Below are 25500 nucleotides of genomic sequence, written 5' to 3'. Positions count from 1 at the left end.
CTCCCTCCTTAACCCAGTCTTTTCTTTTTTTTTAATTTTTTTAATGTTTATTTATTTCTGAGAGACAGAGAGTGAGCGGGGAAAGGGCAGACAGAGAGGGAGACACAGAATCTGAAACAGGCTCCTAGCTCCAAGCTGTCAGCACAGAACCCGACGCGGGGACCGAACCCACGAACCGCGAGATCATGATCTGAGCCGAAGTCGTACACTCAACCGACTGAGCCACGCAGGTGCCCCAACCCAGTCTTTTCAATGATGAGATAATGATCTTCTCAAATAATTTACTGAGAAAATGGAAGAAACCAAGAGAAACTGCAAATATGTAAAAGCACCGACACTGATATCCTTCTCTGCCTTCCTCACAGAGGAAGAAGGCCCTGCTCCAAACAAAAGCATCTCTTCCCCTCAGTGTTCTAGATCAAATCCCTGTGGCATGGCCTGGAATTCACTTCTTTCACTATTCCTTCTCTCTTCTGAATAAGGGACATTTCCATCTTTACTGGACATTTCTAGATCACACAAACATACTTAATTTAAGAAGAAAATCTCCCTTAGCCCACATCACTCCTTACCTCCCCCACTACTGTCCCATTTCTTGATTTGATTTCACATCAAAACTACTGACCAGAATTACCTACATTTGCTACCTCTAGCCTCTCACTCCTGACTCAGCCCACTCTAATTTGAGAAATCACTTTGACTTCTATCCCTACGACACAATATAAACTGGTAGCCAACACCATATCAATAACCTTTATCTTCATCTTACTGAGTTTCTTAATCTCTCAGAAAATGTTCATTGTTGATTGAGTCTTAATCCTTAGAAGTCTTTGCTATCATCTCCATGATGCCATACTCTATTTTCTGGATCTCACTGGCCACTGTGTCTCAAGGCCCCTTTACGGCTTTCTCTACTCAACATGTCCTGGCTCATTCTATGCTTATCCTTATTGTTTCCTGTAATCTCACCCAGTCTATACACATTCCTCTCCTTGAAACCAGGGCAGATTTTGTCACTGCATCAACTGAATATGGCAGAGTGACATCACACGTGGAGAGAATGTATGAGGCATGTAAATGAGATCCTGAACGATATTATAATAGCAGGAGGACCGGGTGGGGGGGATGAGAATTCGAAGAATCACCCAGTGGGCAATGAGTCTGTCCATTTTTTTTCCTCAACCTGGACTCAAGGTAGGCGGAAACCCAGAAAGCAGCAACAACATTAACAGGAAAGGTTTTGCAGGGCAATTTTGCAATGTGTGTCCATGGTCTTAAAAAAATTCACCCTTGGGGCGCCTGGGTGGCTTAGTCAGTTAAGCGTCCGACTTTCGCTTAGGTCACGATCTCGCGGTTCGTGGGTTCGAGCCCCGCGTCGGGCTCTGTGCTGACTGCCAGCTCAGAGCCTGGAGCCTATTTCAGAGTCTGTGACTCCCTCTCTCTCTGACCGTCCCCTGCTCACGCTGTCTCTCTCTCTCCTAGAAATAAATAAAACATTAAAAAAAATTTATAAGTTCACCCTTGAGCCAAAAATTCAACTGTAGAGAATCAATCTTAGGTAAATATTCAGATATATCCGAAGACTGATACATCACAGGATTTCTGTGAAGATTACATGACAAAATGTATGTAAAGTGCTTAGCACAGCTCCCGCTACAATAATAAATGGATTAATAGTAAAAAATAACGAAAGAAATTAAAATGTGCAACAACAAAACTACAGCGTCGAAAAAAGATGGCTTTATACACATGGCTAATATGTAGCCCTTAAGGTCATGCTATTATAGAAAAAATAATAACTCAATGAATTTAAACATGCTGAATATATGAAAAGGAATAAAAAATAAAAATAGATATCACTGGAGAATTCTAGGGCACCAATCATCCCTGATAACAGAGAATTAGTGGGAAACAAAAGAAGCATTTCCAGTATGAACTGTACGTCAGGGCAATATAACATACGTAGTGAGCAAAGAAAAGTTTTCGAACATAGAAAAGTTCTAGCCAAAAGGGACCAAAAAAATGACAAAATTAGAAAATCACCATGATGCAATCCCTAATGAATTCCTTTTGCATTCCTCAATGGTTCACTTAATGAAGAGCAAATGGATGGGAAACCCATTAGAGAAAAAGTCAAAGTGAAAAACTGGCAAAGAAGGAATCAAGCTGCCATCCCCAAAGCCGTGAATCATCCACAGCTTCAGTACAATTAAAGCAGGCACACACCGTGAACCTCCTGACGTGGGTTTAGAAAGTCGACAGCACACGTGTTCTTCCCAAGCCCCGGGTAAAAAGAGAAGAGGATTGAATCATGTGCCAGATTGGACCTAACTTTTTTTTTAATTTTTTTATAATTTATTTTTGAGAGAGAGAGAGCGACAGAGCATGAGTGGGGGAGGGTCACAGAGAGAGGGAGGTACAGAATCCGAAGCAGGCTCCAGGCTCTGATCTGTCAGCACAGAGCCTGACGCGGGGCTCGAACCCACCAGCTGTGAGATCATGACCTAAGCTGAAATCGGATGCTTAACTGACTGAGCCACCCAGGCGCCCCTAGATCTAACTTTTAATCTAAGGTATCAGAGAGTTCTGAAAATGGACTGGTTACCAGAAAATATTAAACAACCAATTCTATTTGCATTAATGACATGGAAATATGCATCACAAATATTATGTGAAACAGTCAAGACTGCAAAGCTAAATAAACAAATAAGTAAATGGCACCTGGCTGGCTCGGTCAGTATACCATGTGATTCTAAGATTGGAAAGCTAAGCAAGGTGTCCTCATTATTCTACAAAAGCAGGAGACATAAGTTCAGTTTATTAAAGAATCAAATGATTGTGGTAGGAACATGAAAAGTTTTTACTTCTTCTAGAACTTGCACTCTAGATGCACTGTACAGAGCTCCGTTCCTGACCAGAATATGTAATTTGACCACGGCACAGGGAGCAGAGAGAGACGTGGACTTATGTTTATCTTCTCATAGTTGATGACTAGGGATTTAATTGGGACACACTAGCCTACTACATGGGATGCCATGGGTTCAAGCCCCGCATCGGGCTCTGTGCTGACAGCCCAGAGCCTGAAGCCTGCTTCGGAGTCTCACTCGCTCGCTCGCTCTCTCTCTGACCCTCCCCTGCTAGCACTCTGTCTCTTTCTCTCTCAAAAATAAACAAACCTTAAAAAAATAAAATAAAAATAAACTGGGGAGACTGAGCTGACATAAAGCCTTCTGGACTTAACCTTACTTCTTACCTGTGCAAACTGGCCGGCTAGGACCTGGACACAGGGTCCCCGGTTCCCTCTGGCACCCCCTTCCGCACCCACTGCCACACACAACTCCTGATCCCCTCACTTCCTCCTCGGTCAATACACCTCTTCTAGACTAAGACATGTTGGTCACACCAAAAAATGAAAATAATTGGTCCTAGAAGATGAATAAGCATAACTTTCCTAAGTGTTCGGCTATTCAAAGCTTCATTTTACTTCATATTTTCATTCATTATTTAATCAACAATATTTACTGAGCTCTTACTAGGTGCAAAGCATCTCGAAGTCAGTTTGCCAAAATCTGTTTGCTTAATGAACAAGTTATGAACACCGCGGGTGAGCATGACAGGGGCTGGTGGGGGTGCCACCTCCTAGCAGGCCCTCCAGGGCCAGGGCCCCAAGGTCAGCCAGGGGTGCCCCTAGGAGGGTGAGCAGCCCAGGGCTACTTTTCAAGCAAATGCGAGTGGGCAGCACAGGTAAAGGAAGACCAAGATCCCCTACTGCCCTGTAGCTGCAGCAACAGTAAAACTTGAGAAAATTCCCAAAGGCCAATAAAATCATTCTCTCTAGCACGGATACATAAGAAGGTACATAAGAAGTAGTTTCTGGTGGATTTATGACTCTAGGTGCATGGGCAAGGGAAGGGTCAATTTTCTCGGGCTCTCCCTCTTACCTCCCTCCCACCTTGGGACCAAAGGAAAGATCCAGCGGGAGGAACAGTCTTTCTATCTTTCAAACCCAGTCATTTCAGCAATTAGGAAAGGTAGGACCCGGGATGTCGGGTGTTTTGCCCAAGGGCACACCATCTTCATCTAAGGCAGGCTCATCTCCCATTTGATCATACAAATGACATATAACATATAGCCTGAAGAAATCTAGGAGAGTACACCCATGGACAATTCTTTCATTTTCTGCCCATTCTTTTCCACCTAAAATCCATGGAATATACCTCTAGACTTAACAAAATACACCCAGGGAGAAAGCATGATACAGCAAGATAACTCTCAGCTATGGAAGCCATCTGCCTCGGTACCCTTCCTGATGCTACCATTGTTCAGACTATGGCCTCAGACTAGCTACTCAATTTCTCTTAAACCTCAGTTTCCTCATCTATAACTATAAATAGTCATCTTCATTACCTCATATGAATGGTGTAAGAATTAAGTTGAAATAATTTTTAACAGGCTTAACACACGCCCAGTAAATATGACCTATTATTTTTTTTATTAAGATTCATTTAAAGGTTCTGTACTCTTAAATAGGATAAATAAAAGTTTGGCTCAGCCTACAGAAAGGAAACCATAAGTAATCAATGGAATCCTAAGAATGTACCTCTAATATAAAAGCATTAGAAAAATTATGATATACGGCGATCACAGATTAAAATACCTTATCCATTAAGTTTTCATTTTCGTTTTTGGTTTTGCTTTCCATTCAGTGGATTTTAATGATATCAACTAGGTTATATTTAAGACACAACTTTCTAGAATTCCTAACTTCTCTTTTGTTCTAACTTGCATTATTTGTTTTACTATACTTGTTATACTCGTGTTAAAAATAATATTCATCCAATGACAAGAAACTTATTAATCACTACTGTTTCCAATTATTTCTTCACTGATCCCTCTCCCTCCTCCAACATACACTTATACACCATAGTTGGTAAAGAGTATGTGGTTTCTAGCATGTGGTTTCGGATTTTTAGTCATACACTATCCTCAAATACTCCTCTTGCACATGAGAAAGAAGTAAAATCATGAGCCCCTTTACTGGAGTTATGTTGGGCAGTAAGCAGTGACGCTATAAAAAGTAGAAAACCTGTTTTCTGGACAGAATGATACAATATCAAGAGCATTTCCACATCTAGTCAGCTTGTGAAGCAAAGCAAGGATTTATCGTCATGACTTCAAAGCAACTAGTCGAGGAATGAAAAGGTTCTAGAACTGGCCTACAGGCTGGAGGGTGGCAGTGCCAAAACTAGCTGCGTACTCTGCTCCCCTCATTTTTATTCTAGGGACCCCCCACTTCTGGGTGAGCCAGCAACTCTGGGCAAAGCTTCTGACCAACATTCTCTATTAAGATATAAAAGAAAGAGACCACGTGGTCTGCACCCTGCTGGAGCTGAGGATGTAGTTACAATGAGCACACTCATGAAGGAATCTTTTAAAGGGAGTCTATTTAGAACANATTTTTTTAAGAGAGAGCTGCAAAGACAAGATATAACCAAACACTCATGAATCTATCATTTGCCAGAGAATGTCCTAGGTCACCAGAAGAGGTCATCATGAAGAAAACATGCTCCCCGTCCCTTACTAATGACAAGAGGCTATGACAATGCACTCAAATATTTCAGTGACAAATCCCAGGTCACACATGGATGAGGGCTCAGTGTGAATTCGATGTTTTAGGTCCCATAACATCATTCGTTTAGAATTATCTGCTTTAAATTTAAACTCTAAGAGCCCACAATCACATCATTGGTATTGTTTTCCTTTTGTGTATTTTTAATGGTTGAAAGAGGAACAGAATATAACTGCTGTATTTTGAAAGGGATCAACATAATATTCTGCTTCTTCTCTGTTCCATATCTTACACAAAAGAAAAGAATTAAGCAGAAGTCTCATTATATTCCATTTTTTCCTGATGTTCTAGCTCAGCTGTATCTACCTAACAGACTTCCTCTGATAGGCCATATTATCTATCAATTGAAATAATAAGAGGAAATGAGTTGTTGGCAAGCAAATTTAAAGTTAGACATGAAGGATAATTGCTTAACCGTAGGATGCTGGTGAATACAGAGATATCACATATTGGGTGTCATCATGTGCTGGTGGTCTGTGCTGAAGAAATAAGAAAAAGCACGTATGACAGACCAGTTATGATCGAATAGAAACTAACACGTCTGCTTGGCATATGATAAGAGGGGGACCCTCCTTAGCATACATATTTAGGGTTGTTTTGAGGCAAGACAAACGTGTAGTCAAATCACTGGACGCATCATAAGCAAAACAAGTCACAAGACACATGAAGATAACTGAGGCTCAGTTCCTACCTACAGAGAAGACGACCTCAGCTCATGAAAGGACATGAACGGGATGAGAATGAAGCTCTCTGCTCCCCGTGGATGGAACCCTCTCCACCAGTGACCGGCATGGACTAGACACTCTTAGAGGAAGCTCCCTCCTCTGAGCACACCATCAGGCTCAAAACTCCAGGTAAGAAAGAAATAATTCAATATTTAAACTTTATAAAACACTTCCAGATTGGCCTGCAGATGTGCTGGTTTTCTGAGTCCTCAACAGTATGTACTTTTATCACTGTTTTGAAGAAGCTGACTGCTCTGTGTCATGAACTAGGACTCAGGTTTGAGGCAGTTTGTTACCTGACACTGACAATATGAAAAAGAGTAGTAATGAATGTATTTGTACAATAAAACATCACACAGAGACACAGCATTAAAAAAGTGACTTTGGAATCAACTGAGGTCATACACTATATCAACAAAATGAAAAATAAAAATCATATGATCACTTCAATTGATGTAGAAAAGGCATTTAACATAGTACAACATCCATTCATGATAAAAGCTCTCAACAAACTGAGGGTAGAGGGAACATATCTCAACAGAATAAAGGCCATTTATGAAAAACCTGCAACTAACGTAATACTCAATGGTGAAAATCTAAGATCAGGAAGGAACTAGACAAAATGTCCCCTCTCACCACTTGTATTCAACATAGTAGTGGAAGTCCTAGCCACAGCAATCAGACGAAGAAAAAAAAAAAAGTAAGAAGCATCCATATAGGTCAAGAAGAAATTAAACTGTCACTACTTGTAGAAGACATGATACTATACACTGGATTTCTAAAGACTTCATCAAAAAGTTACAAGAAGTAATAAACAATTTCACTAAAGTGGCAGGTTAAAATATCAATACCCCAAAATCAGTACTACCTCTATACACTAATAACGAAGTAGCATAAGAAAAATTAAGGAAACTGTCTCATTTACAACTGCACCAAAATAAATAAATAAGAATAAACTTAAGTAAAGAAGTGAACAGCTGGTACTCTGGAAACATATACGATACACCGATGACAAACTGAAGATGACACAAACAGAAAGATACTCCATACTAAGGGATTTTTGAACAACTAATATTGTTAAAATGTCCGTACTACGTACCCAAATCAACCCACAGACTTAATGCAATCCTTATCAAAATACTAGCAGTGCTTTTCTCCGAACTAGAACAAATAATCCTAAAACTTATATGGAGCCACAAAAAAGACCCCAAATAGCCAAAGAAATCCTAAGAAAAACAAAGCTGGAGGTATCACAATCCCAGATTTCAAGGTATACTACAAAGCTGTAGATCAAAACAGTATGGTATTGGATAAAATCAGATACATAAATCAACGGAACAGGATAGAGGTCCCCAAAATAAACCCATGATTATATGGTCTACTAATCTATGATAAAAGAGGCAAGAATATACAACAGAGAAAAGAAAGTCTTTTCAATAAATGCTGCTGGAAAAACTAGCCAGCTATACTTTAAAAACATGAAACCAGACTACTTTCTAACACCATACACAAAAATAAATTCGAAATGGATTAAAGACTGAAATGTGAGACCTGAAACCATAAAAATCCTCTGACATCAGCCATTGCAACATTTTTCGAGATATGTCTCCTAGCGCAAGGGAAACAAAAGCATAAGTAAATTATTGGGACTCCATCAAAATTAAAAAAAAAATCAACAAAGTAAAAAGACAACATACGGAATGGGAGAAGATATTTGCAAACACTATATCCAATAAGGGGTTATTATACATAATATATATAAAGAACTTATACAGCTCAACACCAAGCAAGCAAACAAACAAACAAAAAACAATCTGATTAAAAAATGAGAAGAGCCCCTGGGTGGCTCAGTCAGTTAAGCATCCAACCTTAATTTCAGCTCAGGTCATGATCCCTCGGTTGAGATCAAGCCCCACCTCAGGTTCCGCACTGGGTGTGGATCCTACTTAAGATTCTCTTTCTCGGTCACTCTTCCTCTCCTCCCAGCCCAGTCCTATTCATGTTCTCTCTCTTCCTCAAGAAAAAAAATGAGAAGTGGACCTGAATAGACATTTTTTCAGAAAAAGACATACAGATGGCCAACAGACACATGAAAAATGCTCACCATCACTCATAATCAAGGAAATGCAAATCAAAACCGCAATTAGAGATCACCTCACACCTGTCAGAATGGCTAAAATCAAAGTGACAAGAAATAACAAGTGTTGCCCAGGATGCAGAGAAAGGAATCCTCCTGTACTGTTAGTGGGAATGTAAATTGGTACAGCCTCTAGACAAAATAGTATGGAGGTTCCTCAAAAACTTAAAAATAGAAATACCATATGATTCAACAATTCCACTATTGGGTATTCACTCAAGGAAAATGAAAACACTAGTATGAAAAGATAAATGCAGTGGNCTCTCTCTCTCTCTCTCTCTCTCTCTCCTAGAAATAAATAAAAATATTTAAAAAATAAAATAAAATAAAATAAATGAATTGAGAGGAAAATGTGGTGTTACATACAATGAAATATTACACAGCCAAAAAAAAAATAAATGATGACAACATTCCATTGTGACAACATGAAGGAACCTAAAGGGTATTATACTAAGTGAGGTAAGTCAGACTGAGAACGACAAATACTATAACAATTCTACTCATAAACAGAACCTAAAAAGAAAAAAATGAATAAATAAACAAAAAGCAGAATCAGACCTATAAATACAGATAGGTCTATATATTTACAGATATAAATACCTATAAAAACCTCCACTGGTGGTTTTCCAGAGGAGTGGGGAGGGGTGGACTTGGGCAACACGGGTGAAGGGAAAGGGAGATAGGGGCTTCTGGTTTTGTAACGAGTAAGTCACAGGAATAAAAGGCACAGCATAAGGAACACAGTCAGTGATATCGTAACAGCAGCGTACGGTGGCAGACAAACACAGCATAACGTATTAACTTGTCAAATAACTAAGTTGTACACCTGAAACTAGTGTAACGTGGTGTGCCAACTGTCCTTAAATAAATAAGGTTAAAAAAGTGGCTTTGGTATACAGACATCTGACTAGGGTCACTACATCTATTAAAATTTATATAAAGTTTATATTTGGCTTCCATCAAGGCTTTTTCTGAGGCAGGAAAGAAAGAAACTATGCAACTTTGATTAGCCAATTAATCAAGCCATCCAGTTAATCTGAAATAGTACAAACACAGATGAAGAAATTTAATCTAATAAATCTGATAAAATTGGCCAAAGAATATCACAATATATATGACAGTGACTAACAACCATTTTTTAGGACCTATGTTAAGAGTACAGATTTATCTGGGAATTTTTTAAAAGCTCATGAAGCAAATCAAAGTTCAAAGGAAAAAATTATAGACATGTCAGAAGGAAATGCTTTAAAAGAAAAAAAACTTAATTTTTTATTTTAGAGAGAGAGAGTGCAAATGGGAGAGAAGGGCAAAGGGGAGAGAAAGGGAGAGAAAGAGAGAGAGAGAGAGAATCCTAAGCAGGCTCCACACTCCGCACGGAGCCCAACGCAGGTCTCAATCCCACAATGCTGGGGTCATGACCTAAGCTGAAATCAACAGTGGGACACTCAACTGACTGAGCCACCCAGGAGCCCCCCCCAAAAAAAAAACTTAATCTACTAAGTTAAATCCATAAATGTGAAACCAATAAATGGCAGCTTCTAAAATACCTGTAGCTCAAGGGTTTTTTTACATATTTAGAGCCATCCCAAATCAAAGGAATGACACATACAGACCATAGCCGCTGCTCTTACTTTATTTAGAAGTCAAACATCATTGCTTTTTCTGATTGGAAGGAATGTTAGTGGTTGTCAAGTTCGGCCTCTCCGGGGTTATAAGCACCCAACAGACCTTCATCCAGTCTCTGAACAGTGACATCCCTGCTTTCAAGATCCTCCATTCCAAGGCTGGACATTCTATAAGGGACAGCCTCCTTCACGTCAAATTATACAACTGCTAGCAAGTGTAGCTCCTCCATCCTGGACACATGCAATTTTCTTCTTGGATATATACCTGCGGTTTAAAATTCGTCCCTGAAGTCACCAGAGAGCCATTAAATAATTGTGAGAAGAGCATCAGACATCCGCTGGAAAGAACAGGGTAAGTATCTCTCGAAACATGTTTTGAGATGGGGATAGCTGGGTGGCTCAGTTGGTTAAGTGTCTGGCTCTTGATTTCAGCTCAGGTCATGATCTCACGATTCCTGGAATCAAACCCCTCCATCAGGCTCTGTGCTGGCAGAATGAAGCCTTCTTGAGATTCTTTTTCCCCACCCCACCCCCACAATAAATAACTAAATTTTTTTAATGTTCCTAGATGTATTTTAACAGGATTTAGTGACTGATTGGATTGAATAAAGAGAAAGTGTTAGGAACTTGGCTAAGTTGCACATCTCCTAGATTTGGCTTAAGAAACTTGGCTGTGCCAGATGCTATTACCATCCACTAGGGCAGGCAATAAATAAAGCAGCAGGTTGGGTTTGGAAGAAAGAGAAGCTCAGTTTGGATCTACTCCCATACCCTTATGAAGATACTTCTAAGGCAATCGGAAATGTGCACCAGGAATTCATTAGAGAACTGAACCAGAAACTTGAGTTTGGAGTCATCGACATGCAATGAAAGGGTTCCTGGGGTTAGATATCAAGGTGGAAGAAGAAGACCAGATGAAGTTGAGAAAAGTTAGCCCAAAATGTAGTGGGCAACCCAAGGAGAAGTATGTAACAGAAGCCAAGGGATGCGTATTTTTCTGATTGGATAAAAATAGTAGATAGTTTTTAAAATGATGCCTTTGAAGCACTGTGAATATTAGAGATTTTCTATTAATGGTGAGTGTAAAACACAACCTACTAAATTAAAATGTTAGTCATGTTTCTGGACTTTAGCATTATGATTCTCCAAAGAGAGCCATAGATTCACAAACACTAGTCACACACAATGACAAAAAGAAAGCCACAATAACCACAATAATTTCAAAAGAATCTACATAATGTATGTCATGTTCTAGGATTACATTTCAATTTTTTTGCTATAAAAATAAAGTACTTCTTTTAAAACCCCATCTGACTATTGTGATATTATGATTTCTAAGGAGAAATACATACTTGGTTTTCACTCAGTTTCTGGCACAGAGCTCCTAAAACCTTTGGAATTTCCTGAGTGACATCAACAATAAAGGTATCTTGACATTCCTAACAAACCCCTTTCGACCACAGCTGAATTGATGCTAATGAGGGCACTTCTGGAAAGCACCAAAGGATGGTGGCAAGTTGCAACCTGTAATTACAGGGCTGGAACTTTTAGTCCCACTCTTGACCTCCAGAAGGGGAGAGGGGCTGAAGCTGACGATTTAATCAGCTGACCCTAAGTAATGAAGCTTCCTTAAAAACCAAAAGGACTGGGTTAGAAGCACTTCCGGGTTGATAAACACCATGGAGATTTGGGGACAGTGGCATGCTAAGAGAGCGTGAGAGTTCTTCCCCATTCCTTGCCCTGCGTATCTCTTTCATCAGACTATTCCTGAGTTATAGCCTCTCAAAATAAACTTTTATAATAAAGTTATATCCTTTTGTGGTAATCTAGTAAGTAAAATGTCTCCCTGTGCTTGGTGAGCAGCTCTAGCAAATAACTGAACCCAAGGAGAGAGCTGTTGGAACGTAAGGCGGGTCAGTCAGAAGCCGAGGTGGTAACCTGGACGTTTGATTGGCATCCGAAAGAGGGGAAGTCTCGTAGGACTGAACCCTTAACCGGTGGTTACTTATCTCTAGGTAAATAATATCAAAATTAAGTTGAGTTATAAAACACCTAGCTGGTGTCATAAAGAATTGCTTAGTGCAGGGGCGCCTGGGTGGCTCAGTCGGTTAAGCGTCCGACTTCGGCTCAGGTCACGATCTCGTGATTCGTGGGTTCTAGCCCCGCGTCGGGCTCTGTGCTGACAGCTAGCTCAGAGCCTGGAGCCTGTTTCGGATTCTGTGTCTCCCTCTCTCTCTGACCCTCCCATGCTCACACTGTCTCCCTCTCCCTCAGAAATAAATTAAAAAATTTAAAAAAAAAAAAGAAAAGGAAAAGGGGACACTTCCAGGTAATTATACATACTGCAAAGCCATACTTTAAGAAGAGTATAGTACTGACTGAAGACAGAAAATCAAATATGAATTGAATAGATTGTCGTAAGCAAAGTTGCCTATATCTGGGAATCACATAAAGGTAATATTTTAAAAAATCAATGAGTAAAAACTATGTAGGAGGTGATGTTGAAAAACTGCCTTGCAATATGGAAAAGAATCAAACTGAATCCTTACCTTACATCATACACTCAACAGGATGTTAGATAGATCAAAGGCTTAAATGTAAAAGGTGACATGGTAAAGCTAATAGAAGACTATGGAGAAGAGAATGTACCCTAGGAGGAAGACAGAATTTCTTACGCGAGAAGAAACTAGCACAAAACACGGTGAAAAGTAGAATTGCCCGATGAAAATTTAAGTATTTCTGTTCAAGCAGGGATGTACCAAAAGTAAAGGAGGTATGAAATGTTAAAAGATCTATCTAATATCTAAAACTGATTCTACAGGTTAAGATTCCAATGATTACATATAACCGACTCCACTCCAAATAGTTTAAATAGCAAGGGACTTACTAGAGAAATTTCTTATTGGACAGGATCTTGGAAGACTCTAGAATCTTTTTAGAAGTACTCACTAAGACACACGCAGAGCCAGGCTACCAAGGAAGTGGCAGCCTCTTCTCTGATCTAGAGTCCTGGGCTCCAAGAGCACACTCCCGCTGCTAGAATCTGGAAGCCTCATGGCTGGATGTTACCTCTGCTGCCAGCCCAGAACCATGAGTGGGGAGACCCCGTGCACCACCCCAGACCTCAGGACACTAGCACGTGGACACCAAACCTCGGCCGACCCGGCCTCAGAAGAATCTAACAGTTCCTCAGCTGTGCTTGTAAGTACACACAACGAAGTTCATACGAAGCCTTATCTAGGTCTTCCAAATCTAGTGGAAATTCATCAAACCTAAGCCACATCTGAAACAAAACCCACAAAGGACTCTGAGAAACATCACGTTTACATTAGCCTTTAATATAAGTAAAGAGAATCAGGAGGCTTGGTGACAATCCTTCACATCCTTAACATTGTTAATTAAAATAACATCAAGGATATACAAAGATATGAAGAACCCTTGGGAATAAATAAGGAAAATCAGGAAATTCTCTACAAAAAGATAAAAGGCTGTGAACAGGCAATTCACAGAAGGGTTTACCCAAAAGGCTCAAAATTAACAAAAGTTTTCTCAAAGGCATTAGCCACCAGATAAATATAAAATTAAAGGTAAAACAACAAGATGCTGTTTCCCTCACTGGATCGGTAAAATTCAAAACTTAGGGAAGTGCTAATTTACTGCATTACTAGAGTAAAAACTGGGGAAGGCGTTCTGGGAAATAATCTGGTGGTACCTAGACACATTAAGTAAATATTTTATACCCCAAAAACTTCACTGCTGAATAAACATCCCAGAGAAATTCTCCCGCAGGCCCCATACTGGAAGAGTCAGCCCTGTTGTCTGTGGGGGGCAGAGAAGAGTCCAGATACTTAAACAGAACATGAGGAATGCCCAGAGCAACCCGCGCGGCACAACCCTAGGGAACAGGCGTCACATACTATAAAAGTGAACAGTGCCACCTGGTGCGTACAACCTGGCCGAGCCCTCGCGTTTGGGATACACAGCAAGAAGCAATGAACTCGATAGACATTCACCCAGAAAAAATTGTAATTTTTTTTCTAAAGGCCTCTGGGTTGTTGTTTTTTTAAGCAACAGAAAGAAGTCCAACTCGGAGTGTTTGTATAAACTAAAATTAAACATAAACAGAAATGTTACCTACTTGACAAAAATAGATATAATTTCAAGGCTTTGTCAATCAAGCACGTAAAAGCAGTTCCCTATGACTGCTGGGGGGGCAGACTAGGAAATGAACCTATAGCTATTCCCTGCTTTATAAAAAAAGCCACATAGGGTCGCCCGGGGGGCTCAGTCGGTTGAGCGTCTGACTTCGGCTCAGGTCAAGATCTCCTGGTTCATGGGTTCGAGCCCTGCGTCGGGCTCTGTGCTGACAGCTCAGAGCCTGGAGCCTGCTTATGATTCTGTGTCTCCCTCTCTCTCTGACCCTCCCCTGCTCACGCTGTCTCTCTCTCTCTCTCAGAAATAAATAAAACATTTGAAAAAAAATGTTTTAATAAATAAAATTTAAAAAGTCACATAATGCCAATTTGCCTCTGCAAAAGATCGGCTAGTACTCAATTACACTAACCAAAAGAAATCTAAAGAGGACTTTTTTGCTTATTCTTTAAAAAGGCGAAAAGCGAAAATAGCGCTGGGCACTGCTCTCCGGCCTGCCTTCGCAGGGGTCGCGCCACCCAGCGCTTCCCCCGGGAACTACACTCCGCGGGTCAGCATCAGGCCACCAGAGCTTTGCACAGCGTCGGTGAGCATCTGTACTTTACCCTGATTTCTTCTGCGCATCTGGGAGTAAGCTGTGTCCCAAGGTATCAGAAAAGGCCTAGGAGAGGTTATTTTTTAAGTCTCGGAACGCTCCAAATTTTTCACACATAAATTAATGGTAATTGGGGGTTTTGTTTTTTATTTTTTTGGTTTTGGGTTGTTTTGTTTTGTTTTGTTTTGTTTTTTTGCTTTACACCATTTCAGCTTCTGAAAGTTTTCATAGGGATGCTGTACTTCTGGATGATGAAAGAAAACTCTACCGGGAGTAACTTCAAGGACAAAATGAAGAGTCTTGCATGGACTCATGATGGGGTGTGTCCTGCACTGCGGGACGTGAGTAAATGCACTTTTTTTTTTCCCTGAAGATCAGGAATAGAGTGTCAATAATACTTAAAACTACTAGAGAGAACATGAGGTATCTGAAGAACTCCAGAGACAGAGCAACAAGGATGGGCTAAAACTACAGAGAATTAAATATTAGTATATTATGCATTTATTAATATATAAATATAGTAAAGATTTTAAACTTTAGCCTCAGGGCAGTAGAGAATCACTGAAATGCTTTTAAACTATACTGACCAGCTGATCTTCATGCTGTCAATAGTTTACTCTCTAATCCCTGATCCCTAAATGGGATGTGGCTGATGCTCAGGAGAGAGAGAGGAGCTAGAGACTGGTAACTTTAGTTGGTAATAAAACCAAGAGGGAACATAGAAAAGGAAGTGGATGGCTCAGCCTGAGGGGTCAGCCTAAAGCTACCTAAATCTGCATGTTCAGCTTTTATTATCCCAAGGCAGATGGCAGTGAAAATAATCTCGGAATTTAGAGTCAAATGAGGCTCCTTAACAGAAATAATCCAAAGAGGAAAGGCTTCTAGATGACTTTTTCACCTACATCACATGACATCCCAGATGAATCTTTCTCCACAGAAATGCCTGAAGTTCTCATTCAACCGTGTATGCCCACCCACAATAGGCGAGACCTAACAGAATCGATACACTTTTGGATTTTTCTAAGATCAGAAGAGACAGAACAAACCCGATACCCTGAAATCAACTGCCAGGAGACTATCCAAACATTTTACACCTTCAGAACCATTTAACCAAAATAGCACTCCAACGACATGAGATATAATCGTCTTGCAGAACATCTTGGTTAGCTGCAAAATGTAACACCTCCCATAGAGAATTTGCATACCTTATGTCTCCAGAGGGGAAGCATTAGTCTACAGATTAAAAGGGGGTGGAGTTGTGGAAGAGGTGCCAATGATCTAAAAGTAGGCAGGTTAAAAAATGAGCTGCAAGAGATTATCTCTATTGTTAGCCTATTGTTTCCATTACTCTTCTAAAAGATAAGGCTTGGGGGCACCTGGGTGACTTAGTCAGCTAAGCATCTGACTCTTGAATTCGGCTCAGGTCATGATCTCATGGTTTGTGAGATCAAGCCCCATTTCAGGCTCAGCTCTGACAGCCCAGAGCCTGTTTGGAATTCCCTCTCCTGTGCCCCTCCCCTACTTGAGGGCAAAAGTTCTCGTTCAAAATGAATGAACAGGGGCGCTTGGGTGGCTCAGTCGGTTAAGTGCCGACTTCGGCTCAGGTCATGATCTCACGGTTCGTGGGTTCGAGCCCCACGTTGGGCTCTGTGCTGACAGATCAGAACCAGGAGCCTGCTTCCGATTCTGTGTCTCCCTCGGTCTCTCTCTCTGACCCTCCCCTGCTCATGCTGCCTGTCTCTCTCTCAGAAATAAATAAAACATTAAAAAATAAATAAACAAACATTTTTTAAAAATAAAAGACCTATATGTTAACAATGGGGAGATTCCTTTTTTACATAACTTTGCCCAGAGCGTTGAAATGAATTCATTTGTGACCCTGAAATAGTTCTATTGTAGTCCGTTTGCTTCTTAATGGGCTTAAACAAGCTACACTTCTTTAAGGACAATAAAACAAAAGTAAAAATCCTAGGAGTACTCAAAAGCAGTTAGCCTCTTAGTCTCAAAGAAAGTTTTTATGTCAATGACAACTCCTAAATGGAATACCGTAGATAACAATTTTGAGTAAGCGTACAGCACACCAGGGAAAACTGAAAACACACACAAGCCAATACAGTTGAACCTTGAGCAACATGGATTTGAACTGCATGGGTCCACGTACATAAGGATTCTTTTCAATTACTACAGTGCTGTCAATTTATTTTGTCTTCCTTCTTACTGTCTTAATAACATTTTCTTTTTCCTAGCTTACCGTATTGTAAGAATACAGTAAATAATACATATACCATACAAAATACGTTTTAATAGACTGCTTATTATTGGGAAGTCTTACGCAAACAGTAAGCCATTAGTATTTACGTTTTGGGGGGGGGAGTCAAAAGTTATACATGAATTTTCGACTGGATGGAGGGTGTTGTTGCCACTAAACCATGTGGCTTAAGGGTCAACTGTATGTTAAAGTATAATGAAATAAGAGGGTAGTACTACTTTTATCGAGAAGTTTAGCAGTCCATCGCCTTAACCACTCGGCCACCGCGTCCCACGTACTTTTACTGAGTAGTTTAAAAAAAAAAAAAATGCGAAGCCAACAATCCATCCGGGAATAGGAGATGACTTATATTGTAGATAATAAATCAAAAAGAACTTGCTCAATATATTTGGTGTTAATATTAGAAAGACCCCATATACTCTAAATCCTTGTCTTACATTGTACATCACAGATGTCTCACAAAACAGCTCGACCACACATCACACACAGTCACTGCCTTAGGGTTCAAAAACACAAGGCCCTAAATTCAAGGTAGTGACAGCCCAACCCATCTGAGTCTCCCCTGGTGTCAGTCAAAAATTGGTCAAAACTAGCAAATCAAAACATCGCTGCTCTTACCATCACCTATCACCAATACCCACAGTCCCTTCATACCACTGTATAAACGGACCCGCCGTCACAAGGAGTTTCTTCAGCTCTAACAGTAAAAAAAATTAAACATGCAGAGGTTCCTTGTCAGGAGAAAAGGTAAGTGCCGGAACCATCTCTTCTATCGAATTCAAGGTTGGATGAGACCTGGACGAAGCAGCTTCCCAACAAGCCCGTATTCATTTTTATACCTACGAAACCAGGGTACCAAGCGGTAAGAAATTATTGCTTCAAGTCTTCCAAGAATTCAGTGGGATACTTTAAAAGGGAGACAGCCGGAAAGACTCTCAGCCATAGATGTGCCATAGCAGTGCTACAAGCTTACTGATAAACATCATTCTTTTCTCTCCTGTGTATGCAAAGCAACAATTTAAATGATACAGAATCAATTTCCATAGATGTCCACTGTGTTCCTGAGTACAACAAAGAGCGCTTCTGCTTGAAGTACAAATGAGACCCAACTGGGTAGTATTTAAGCATCGTTTTAAAACACCATACAGGCTTAATTTTTTTCAAGAAGTAATTCCCTTCCCTGTGAAAATAAACAGACTATCTTCTGCCCACCGTGGCTTTGATATAACAGATAATACCAGGTATGTGGAAACTGACTAGATCACAGAAGAGTGGCAGCATTTTCCTATCCAATCAACACCTTCCAGGACATCCTTGGAAAGGAGGGAGACACATGCTCCTCTTTCTCTCATCCATACAGGAGCACATGTCAAAGAGTAACAATTCTTCAGCATGGTTAGAGTCCTCTGATAGCATCCACTAACTATCATTATTTGTGCATATAACGTTGATGTGTGATAATTTACTAAATAGCCTTTCACACTGATTAGAAGTCCTATTTGTCATATATTTATATTTTTAATATAAAAAAGCCTTGAAAAGTTTTCAGCCACTAAAATTACATACAATAACTATCAAGTCCTAGGCAGTACTTACTTGTTTCTCTCTAATGGGTCCCTTAATGCTAAATTTCATTAACAGCAGGTTATTACTTATAATGCAAAAGCAGGAATAAACAGAGTAATAAAATTTTCTCTACTTCCTTTACCTCTCCTTTCATTAGCAATAAAATTCATAATCAGAAGCTCCGAGTTACTGTACTATCTTTGCCATTTTAAAATCAACCAATAAATATAGGAAGAGACATTCTCTCAACGCAAGTTCTGTCAAAGTATCATTCCACTTTCATCAGACTAAATCACACCTCAATGAAAATAATTAATTTTGACTAATCAAAAATGTTAGTAATTTTCCAGCTTGAATTCAACAGGAAGTTACCAATAAGAAGGCTAGAGACCCAACTTGTCTGTTTAAAAAACATGGCGAACAATTATGCATAAAGAGCTCAGTATGCTCAGTGCCCGTCATATTTACTGGCATAGATATTGGTGGATGTGTTGATAGAAGATTAGATAATGGACAGAATCGGTGAGTAGGAAAGGAGGAAAGAAAAGAAGAAACAGGTGAGGAAAACAGACCAGAGGAATCCCTAAATCCAAGAAGTGTGCCTAGTATGATGCAGGCAATAACAAGTGCAGACACTGAAATAAATTAGGTGAAACTGGCAAAAATACAAAAACTGGAAAGTGGAATTTAATCAGCCCTTTCGGATGCTAAATCAAGAGCCACAAATAGTATGTTCTAAGAGGGCAAAGGCTTCAAGACAAAGGCACAATGTCAGGAAAATAAAATGCACATTCATAGAACAGTAAGCACATTAACCGTCTAAAGTTGAGAGCTCAGGCAGGAAATTGTGGGAGGGTAAGGCTGCAAAGTCAAGTGCTGAAGCCAGACGCTGTGCACACCGTAAACACTGAGGGTATCTGCCCGCTGCCTTCTCTTTCCCGCGCCTTTAAAAATTAGCACTGGCACCCAATCACACAGCCACAACCCCCATCAATCATATGCTTTCCTTATCCAAATCCTGAAGGAAACCAAAATTTATGATAAAGTGACAAAAAAAGTTTACAATCATAGGAAATGCTAAAAGAAAAAAAAAAACATGATGAATAACAATTGGGAAAAACCTAGCGACTAGGCAGATCCTGCCAAGCTTCTGTCTACAACCTCAGTGTTGTGTTGTGTTGTGTTGTTTTAACCAATGTGGTTTTGGACCACTTTGAGCAATGAAGTGTATCAAGGCAATGAACCAGGACAGGAAGGCAAATAGCACCCATCTTACACCTCCTCCATGCCAGGCAGAGTTGTAGTGGCTGTATATATACTATTTCATTTAATCTTAACATTACTCTTCCAGCTTCGTATATGTGAGAAAAAATTACTTGAGAGTCACTTTCAAAAGCTAGGATACAAATGTGCCGAGCACAATAGTAGAGTAACTGCTGAACTATCACATGACTGGGTATGTTCTGCACCTTTTTAATAGAATTAGAAGGAAATATGGCTCTAAAAGCACTTGTTCAATTTCATGTACACATGGTTTATATCCATATACCTAAATGCACTTAAAACTAGGCCAGTCCTCCCCTCATAAAGCAGCCACTAAAACCCATCACTGGGGCACTGGACTTCAACTCAAACCAGTCTTAAAAGAAATCATGAGAAATGCTGTTTCCAACCAAACTAATCTGGTCTCAGCTTTTGTTCCCATGATCTATTCTGATATATGGAAATCAGTAAATCAAGAAATAGGGAAAAGGACAATATTCATATAACCCTCTTTCCTTATTTTTATAAAATTNGAATCTGAAACAGGCTCCAGGCTCTGAGCTGTCAGCACAGAGCCTGACGCTGGGCTCGAACTCATGGACCACGAGATCATGACCTGAGATGAAGTCGGACACTTAACCAACTGAGCCACCCAGGCATCCCCATATAACCCTCTTTCCTGTTAGAGTAAGACAAATACATTATCTATATACATCTGGGATGATTTCTGACTATCCTTCACATGTTGGACATGAAGGACATAGCATTCTCTCAGATGCTAATACTAGCAATAAGAATGCAACCGGTCTTAACAAATTCAAAGGTTAATAATTTTAACAAGCTATAGAAAAGCTTTGTACTCCTAGAGGGGGTCTTTCTCTACAGATATAAAAATCAAGATAACCTTTAGAAAAGCCAAAATGAGAGTCACACAATCCAAATGCTAATGCCCAAGCCAATTATTAATTAGCTAGCAATTCAAAAGCTCACTGACACACTTGGTTTTATTTTAGGCATGCTAACAACAGATTTGCTAATCTAAGTACATATCTTAGATGAGGGATGTACTAGCTTAATGCCCTTAGAGAAGTTACTTCACTGGTCTGAACCTTGCTTATTAGCTCACTGGGGAAAATGGGGATAAACAGCTACACTTTCAAATTGTTGAAAGGATCATAGACACTTAAGTAATGTGCCACACATGATCTGGCATTTAGCAGAAGTGCAATAAATATAACGTTACATCATAATTACAGGTTTTGCCAGCCAATAACAAATTGATCATGGGGCGCCTGGGTGGCTCAGTCGGTTAAGCGTCCGACTTCGGCTCAGGTCATGATCTCACGGTTCGTGGGTTCGAGCCCCGCGTCAGGCTCTGTGCCGACAGCTCAGAGCCTGGAGCCTGTTTCAGATTCTGTGTCTCCCTCTCTCTCTGCCCCTCCCCTGCTCATGCTGTCTCTCTCTCAGAAATAAATAAAATATTTAAAAAAATGAAAAAAAATTGATCAGAAAAATCAAATTACAATTTGAGGGGTGGGGGTGGAGAGAAGACAAAGACAGCTCTATGAATAAATAGCTGACAGGAAGGAAAACAGTCAAGAAACAAAGATGCAAACACTCAGGACTAGCAGACTGAAGCCGGCAGCAAGCACACTGCAATAGCTGTGGAGGGTAGCCCCATTTTTTCACAGCCCCAGTAACAATGGCCTGTCTTCACTAAGCCACTTAAAACAGATTAAACTTTGATTCCATGTTTTAAAAAAAAAAAAAAAAAAAAAGACAGATAAGTACATAATTGACTTTGGAAAGCTTTCTATCAAAAGTGACTTAGCATCACAAATTTAACATTCTACACGTCTGAACTTTAATTAACTGCAAAAATCTATTAACAAGCTTCTGCTAGACTTAATGTACAGAAGAACCTCTCAAATTTCAGAAGCCATTTTTTCTCCTCGGCACTGAAAAAAAAACATATTTCAAACAAATTAACTGGAAATATTTTGGTGCAATGGCCTAAAGCATCATCCGTTTTTAACAGCTAACCCAAGATAAAAGTTTTCGTCTCCATCACTAAATGTTTTTATATCTACCAAACACAAACATGTGCCACGAAGATCTCTTTCCATCTGAATTTTCTCCCTACATTGGGAAGGCAGTAAAAAGCAAAAAACATCTGTTCCTTTCCGCAGAGCTGACAACCCTCATTCTACGGTTTAAAAACAAATGATGTTTATGGAAGTTTATAGATAAATGATCACCTGCTTCAAAGGCAGCTGGCAATTAATGGACCCAAAGACACGCAAAATCAAGGCCAAAAAAACCCAGTTTCCCCAAGGAGAATGCTACTGTTCCCTAGGCCTCTGATAATATCCAAGACACCCATAAAATTGTAGAGGATGGTAAAGAACCAAATGTGAAGCCAGACGACAAGAAAACAGACAGCAACTGAGAAACAGGGGCCTGTGTCAATCTGGATTCAATCCACCACAAAAACAGTTTCCTTGGGAGCTGCCTAGAGAAAATCTGGTCCAGTCTAACCAGCAGTCACTCTTCATCCAGCCCAAGGAAGGCCAGATGTTCAACAATTAAAGGGACTGACCTTATTAAAAACTGGAACTGAAAAATCTCATAAATTCTATATTTTTTATAAACAGCTTTTGCTCCATGTTGCCGTACTGTGTCAAACATCCAAAAATAAGTAACAAGCAAGGACGTGCAGGCTTAAATCAGTAGACTCAGCTTCTATTTCTGGCTCTGCCTCTGAATGAATCACAGTGTGACCTTGAGAAATTTATTTCGTCTCTTTACCCACCTGCATTTCCCCCACCAGGTACAAGATTAGGTTACACCTACCGATTTTTCATTTTTGGAAAAGAAAAGTGAGTGGGTGAGATAACTATATGGAAACTGCCACACAAATGTCTACTGATCACTGAGCTGCTATATACCCAGCCATCAAAGACGAAGTCGGTCAAGTCCATATTGAAACAACTCACTCTGCAATTTCACCCTGCACTGTAAAAACATTCTCCCTGGAGAGGCCAACAGAACACGGGTACTCACTCAACAGGACTCCTTGAATTGTCCAAAATTTCAAATTTGGAAATAGTTGGCAAGATAAAATGCAATGCAAGTAACAAGAATAAACTGTTTTTCTCTTAAAGGCCTACGATCTTCAGGACTCTGATCAATCCTCCTACTAATTCCCCGTCCTTGACCCCTGCCCAGATCTGTCCCTGTACCCTTGATGCTCCCAGAACACTGTACTTCCTGTCTCCGTGTGCTGCTGTGCACTCAGGGAGCCCTGGTGAAACAAAACCCTGATTTAATGACCTCTGTATGTGTGCCACTGGCATATTGCCTGGTACAATGTGGCTGCCCAGAATACACATATATATGCATACTTATTTATATTAATTAAAGTGATTACTATACATGCATATGTATATTAATTCAAGTGAATATATATCCAAAGTCTAATGCTATTAGAATGAGCAACCATTTACATTAATAGATGATAATCTGAATCACAGTGACATTTTCATTTAAAAAATATATATTTAGGGGCGCCTGGGTGGCTTAGTCGGTTACGCGTTTGACTTTCGCTTGGGTCGTGATCTCACGGNGAATACCTAGATAAAAAGGAAACACATGATTTCTCACCAAAATTAAATTCGAAAAATTAACTCAAGAACTTTCCTATCTTCTTCTTTCAAAAATGATCTTTTGAGGACTTGTTTTGGTTTTTTATTTATATTTTTTACAATTTATCTAAAGGGTATTAGAGTATAAGCATCCCTTTTCATTTAACCTACACAATGAAGGGAAGTTAAAGAAATAAAAAGAGCAAGTGATGAATAAATGAATAAAATGAATAAAGGCGACTCTTGAGTATAAGAAATCTATAAATGTAAAATAAAAGATAGGTGAAAATAAAAATGTGGTAAATACAGGTTAGCATTTAGCCAACTAAGTAGCTATGCCCATTGAGAAATGTCACTTTAGAAATGTGGGGTTCTTTTTTTAGTGTTGATTTATTGAGAGAGAGAGAGAGCAGGGAAGGGACAGAGAGAGGGGGAGAGAGAATCCCAAGGAGACTCCATGCTGCCAGCACAGAGCCTGACAGGGCTCAAACCGACAAAGCATGAGATCACGACCCGAGCTGAAACCAAGAGCTGGGTGCTTAACTGACTGAGCCACGCAGGAAATGTTTTATAGATAACCTATTTATTAAAATAACAGAACTGAATGTTAAGCTTTTCAAATTACATTTGAAATTTTTACCGTTCACATATTTATCACAAACCTACCAGTAATTGCATAAATGTTCATTCCTTCCTACTCCTTAAATTCTTGCGCTCAATACTTCCTTTAAAATTAAGCGTAGAAGGAAGAGGGGCCCCGAGGTGGCTCGGACAGTTAAACGCTGGACTTCTGATTTTGGCTCAGGTCACGATCTCGCAGTTCCTGAGTCTGAGCCCTGCATCAGGCCCTGCACTTTGAGCCTGGGATTCTCTCTCTCGTCTTCTGTGTTCCAACCCCACTTGTTCTCTCTCTCAAAATAAACAAACTTTAAACCTCAAAAAAAAGAGTAGAAGGAAGGGAACATGAAACAGTGAGAACTTAAGGGAAGGCCTTGGAACCTCCATACCTGTAAGGATGGATAAACGCATGCCCTCACTTGCTACGCACCACACTAAATGGCCCCTGGAGCTGGACTTCCATGGTGCCCCCCAGTTCGGTTCCATGTCCGTGTGGCCTCCTCCCCTTCACTATCCCCAGCCTATCCCTGTTTTGATTGGACACAAAGGCAAACGGAAATTATCCCTAATATTCGATTTCATTATTTATTAACTTCCTAACAGTGTGTATCAGATTTGGTTGCATCAGCAAACTGTAGAATCGCCTTGACTTCACTGAGCAGTCCACCCAGACGGCTGGCGGAGACTACGTGTGACACACACACACACACACACACACACACACACACACGCATGTTCGAGCAGCCAGAGGTTGTCTGTGCAGAGTGCTGGAATAAACTGCTGGTTTCTCCAGCGCTGCTCCTTAGCAAAAATTCATTAACCCTTTTCTTCTTGTTAATGCTGTGAGGATGAGGAAGGAGAATGATGGCTCAGTGAGCTGTGGGGGGAAACGAAAAACGAGTGGATGGCCTGGCAAGGCCTGGACACAGGGGTCCCTGGACACAGGGGACCCTGTATCCAGGGGTCCCTGGACATAGGTCGCCCTGGACACACAGCGCAGCGCAGGTTTTGGGTAAGTGGACAGAGCAGCCCTCTCTTGAGATGACTTGGGAGACAGGACAAAGTTGCGCCCTTTAAAACCTTGTTAAAAAAGAAAACCTTAAAAACCAGAAATTTTACTAAACTGGCGAGCCCGCCCTAAGAGGATCCCCCAGGACAGGGCACGCCGGAAGCGAGGCGAGGCTGCGGGGGGCGAGCGAGCGGGGCAGGTGGCAGGGGAGGCCGTGCTGGGCAGGCGACCCGGCAGCGGGGCGCGCTCACCTGAGAACACGTTCTGG

At 40.4% G+C, this 25500-nt stretch overlaps 1 protein-coding gene across 1 annotated transcript in view; it reads right to left on the bottom strand.

Moving 5' to 3' along the window:
* Positions 1 to 25500, bottom strand: part of FMN2 (formin 2) — a 433801-nt gene that overhangs the window by 345739 nt on the left and 62562 nt on the right. The window contains exon 6 of the mRNA XM_077761768.1: positions 25343 to 25496. Coding sequence (XP_077617894.1) covers positions 25343 to 25496 — 154 coding nt within the window. The remainder of the gene's footprint in view (positions 1 to 25342; positions 25497 to 25500) is intronic.

The sequence above is a fragment of the Crocuta crocuta genome, unplaced genomic scaffold (genome assembly GCF_008692635.1).
Source record: "Crocuta crocuta isolate KB4526 unplaced genomic scaffold, BGI_CrCroc_1.0 scaffold243, whole genome shotgun sequence".
In the NCBI taxonomy this organism is placed as follows: domain Eukaryota; kingdom Metazoa; phylum Chordata; class Mammalia; order Carnivora; family Hyaenidae; genus Crocuta; species Crocuta crocuta.
This window is presented reverse-complemented; position numbering and strand designations above follow the sequence as displayed.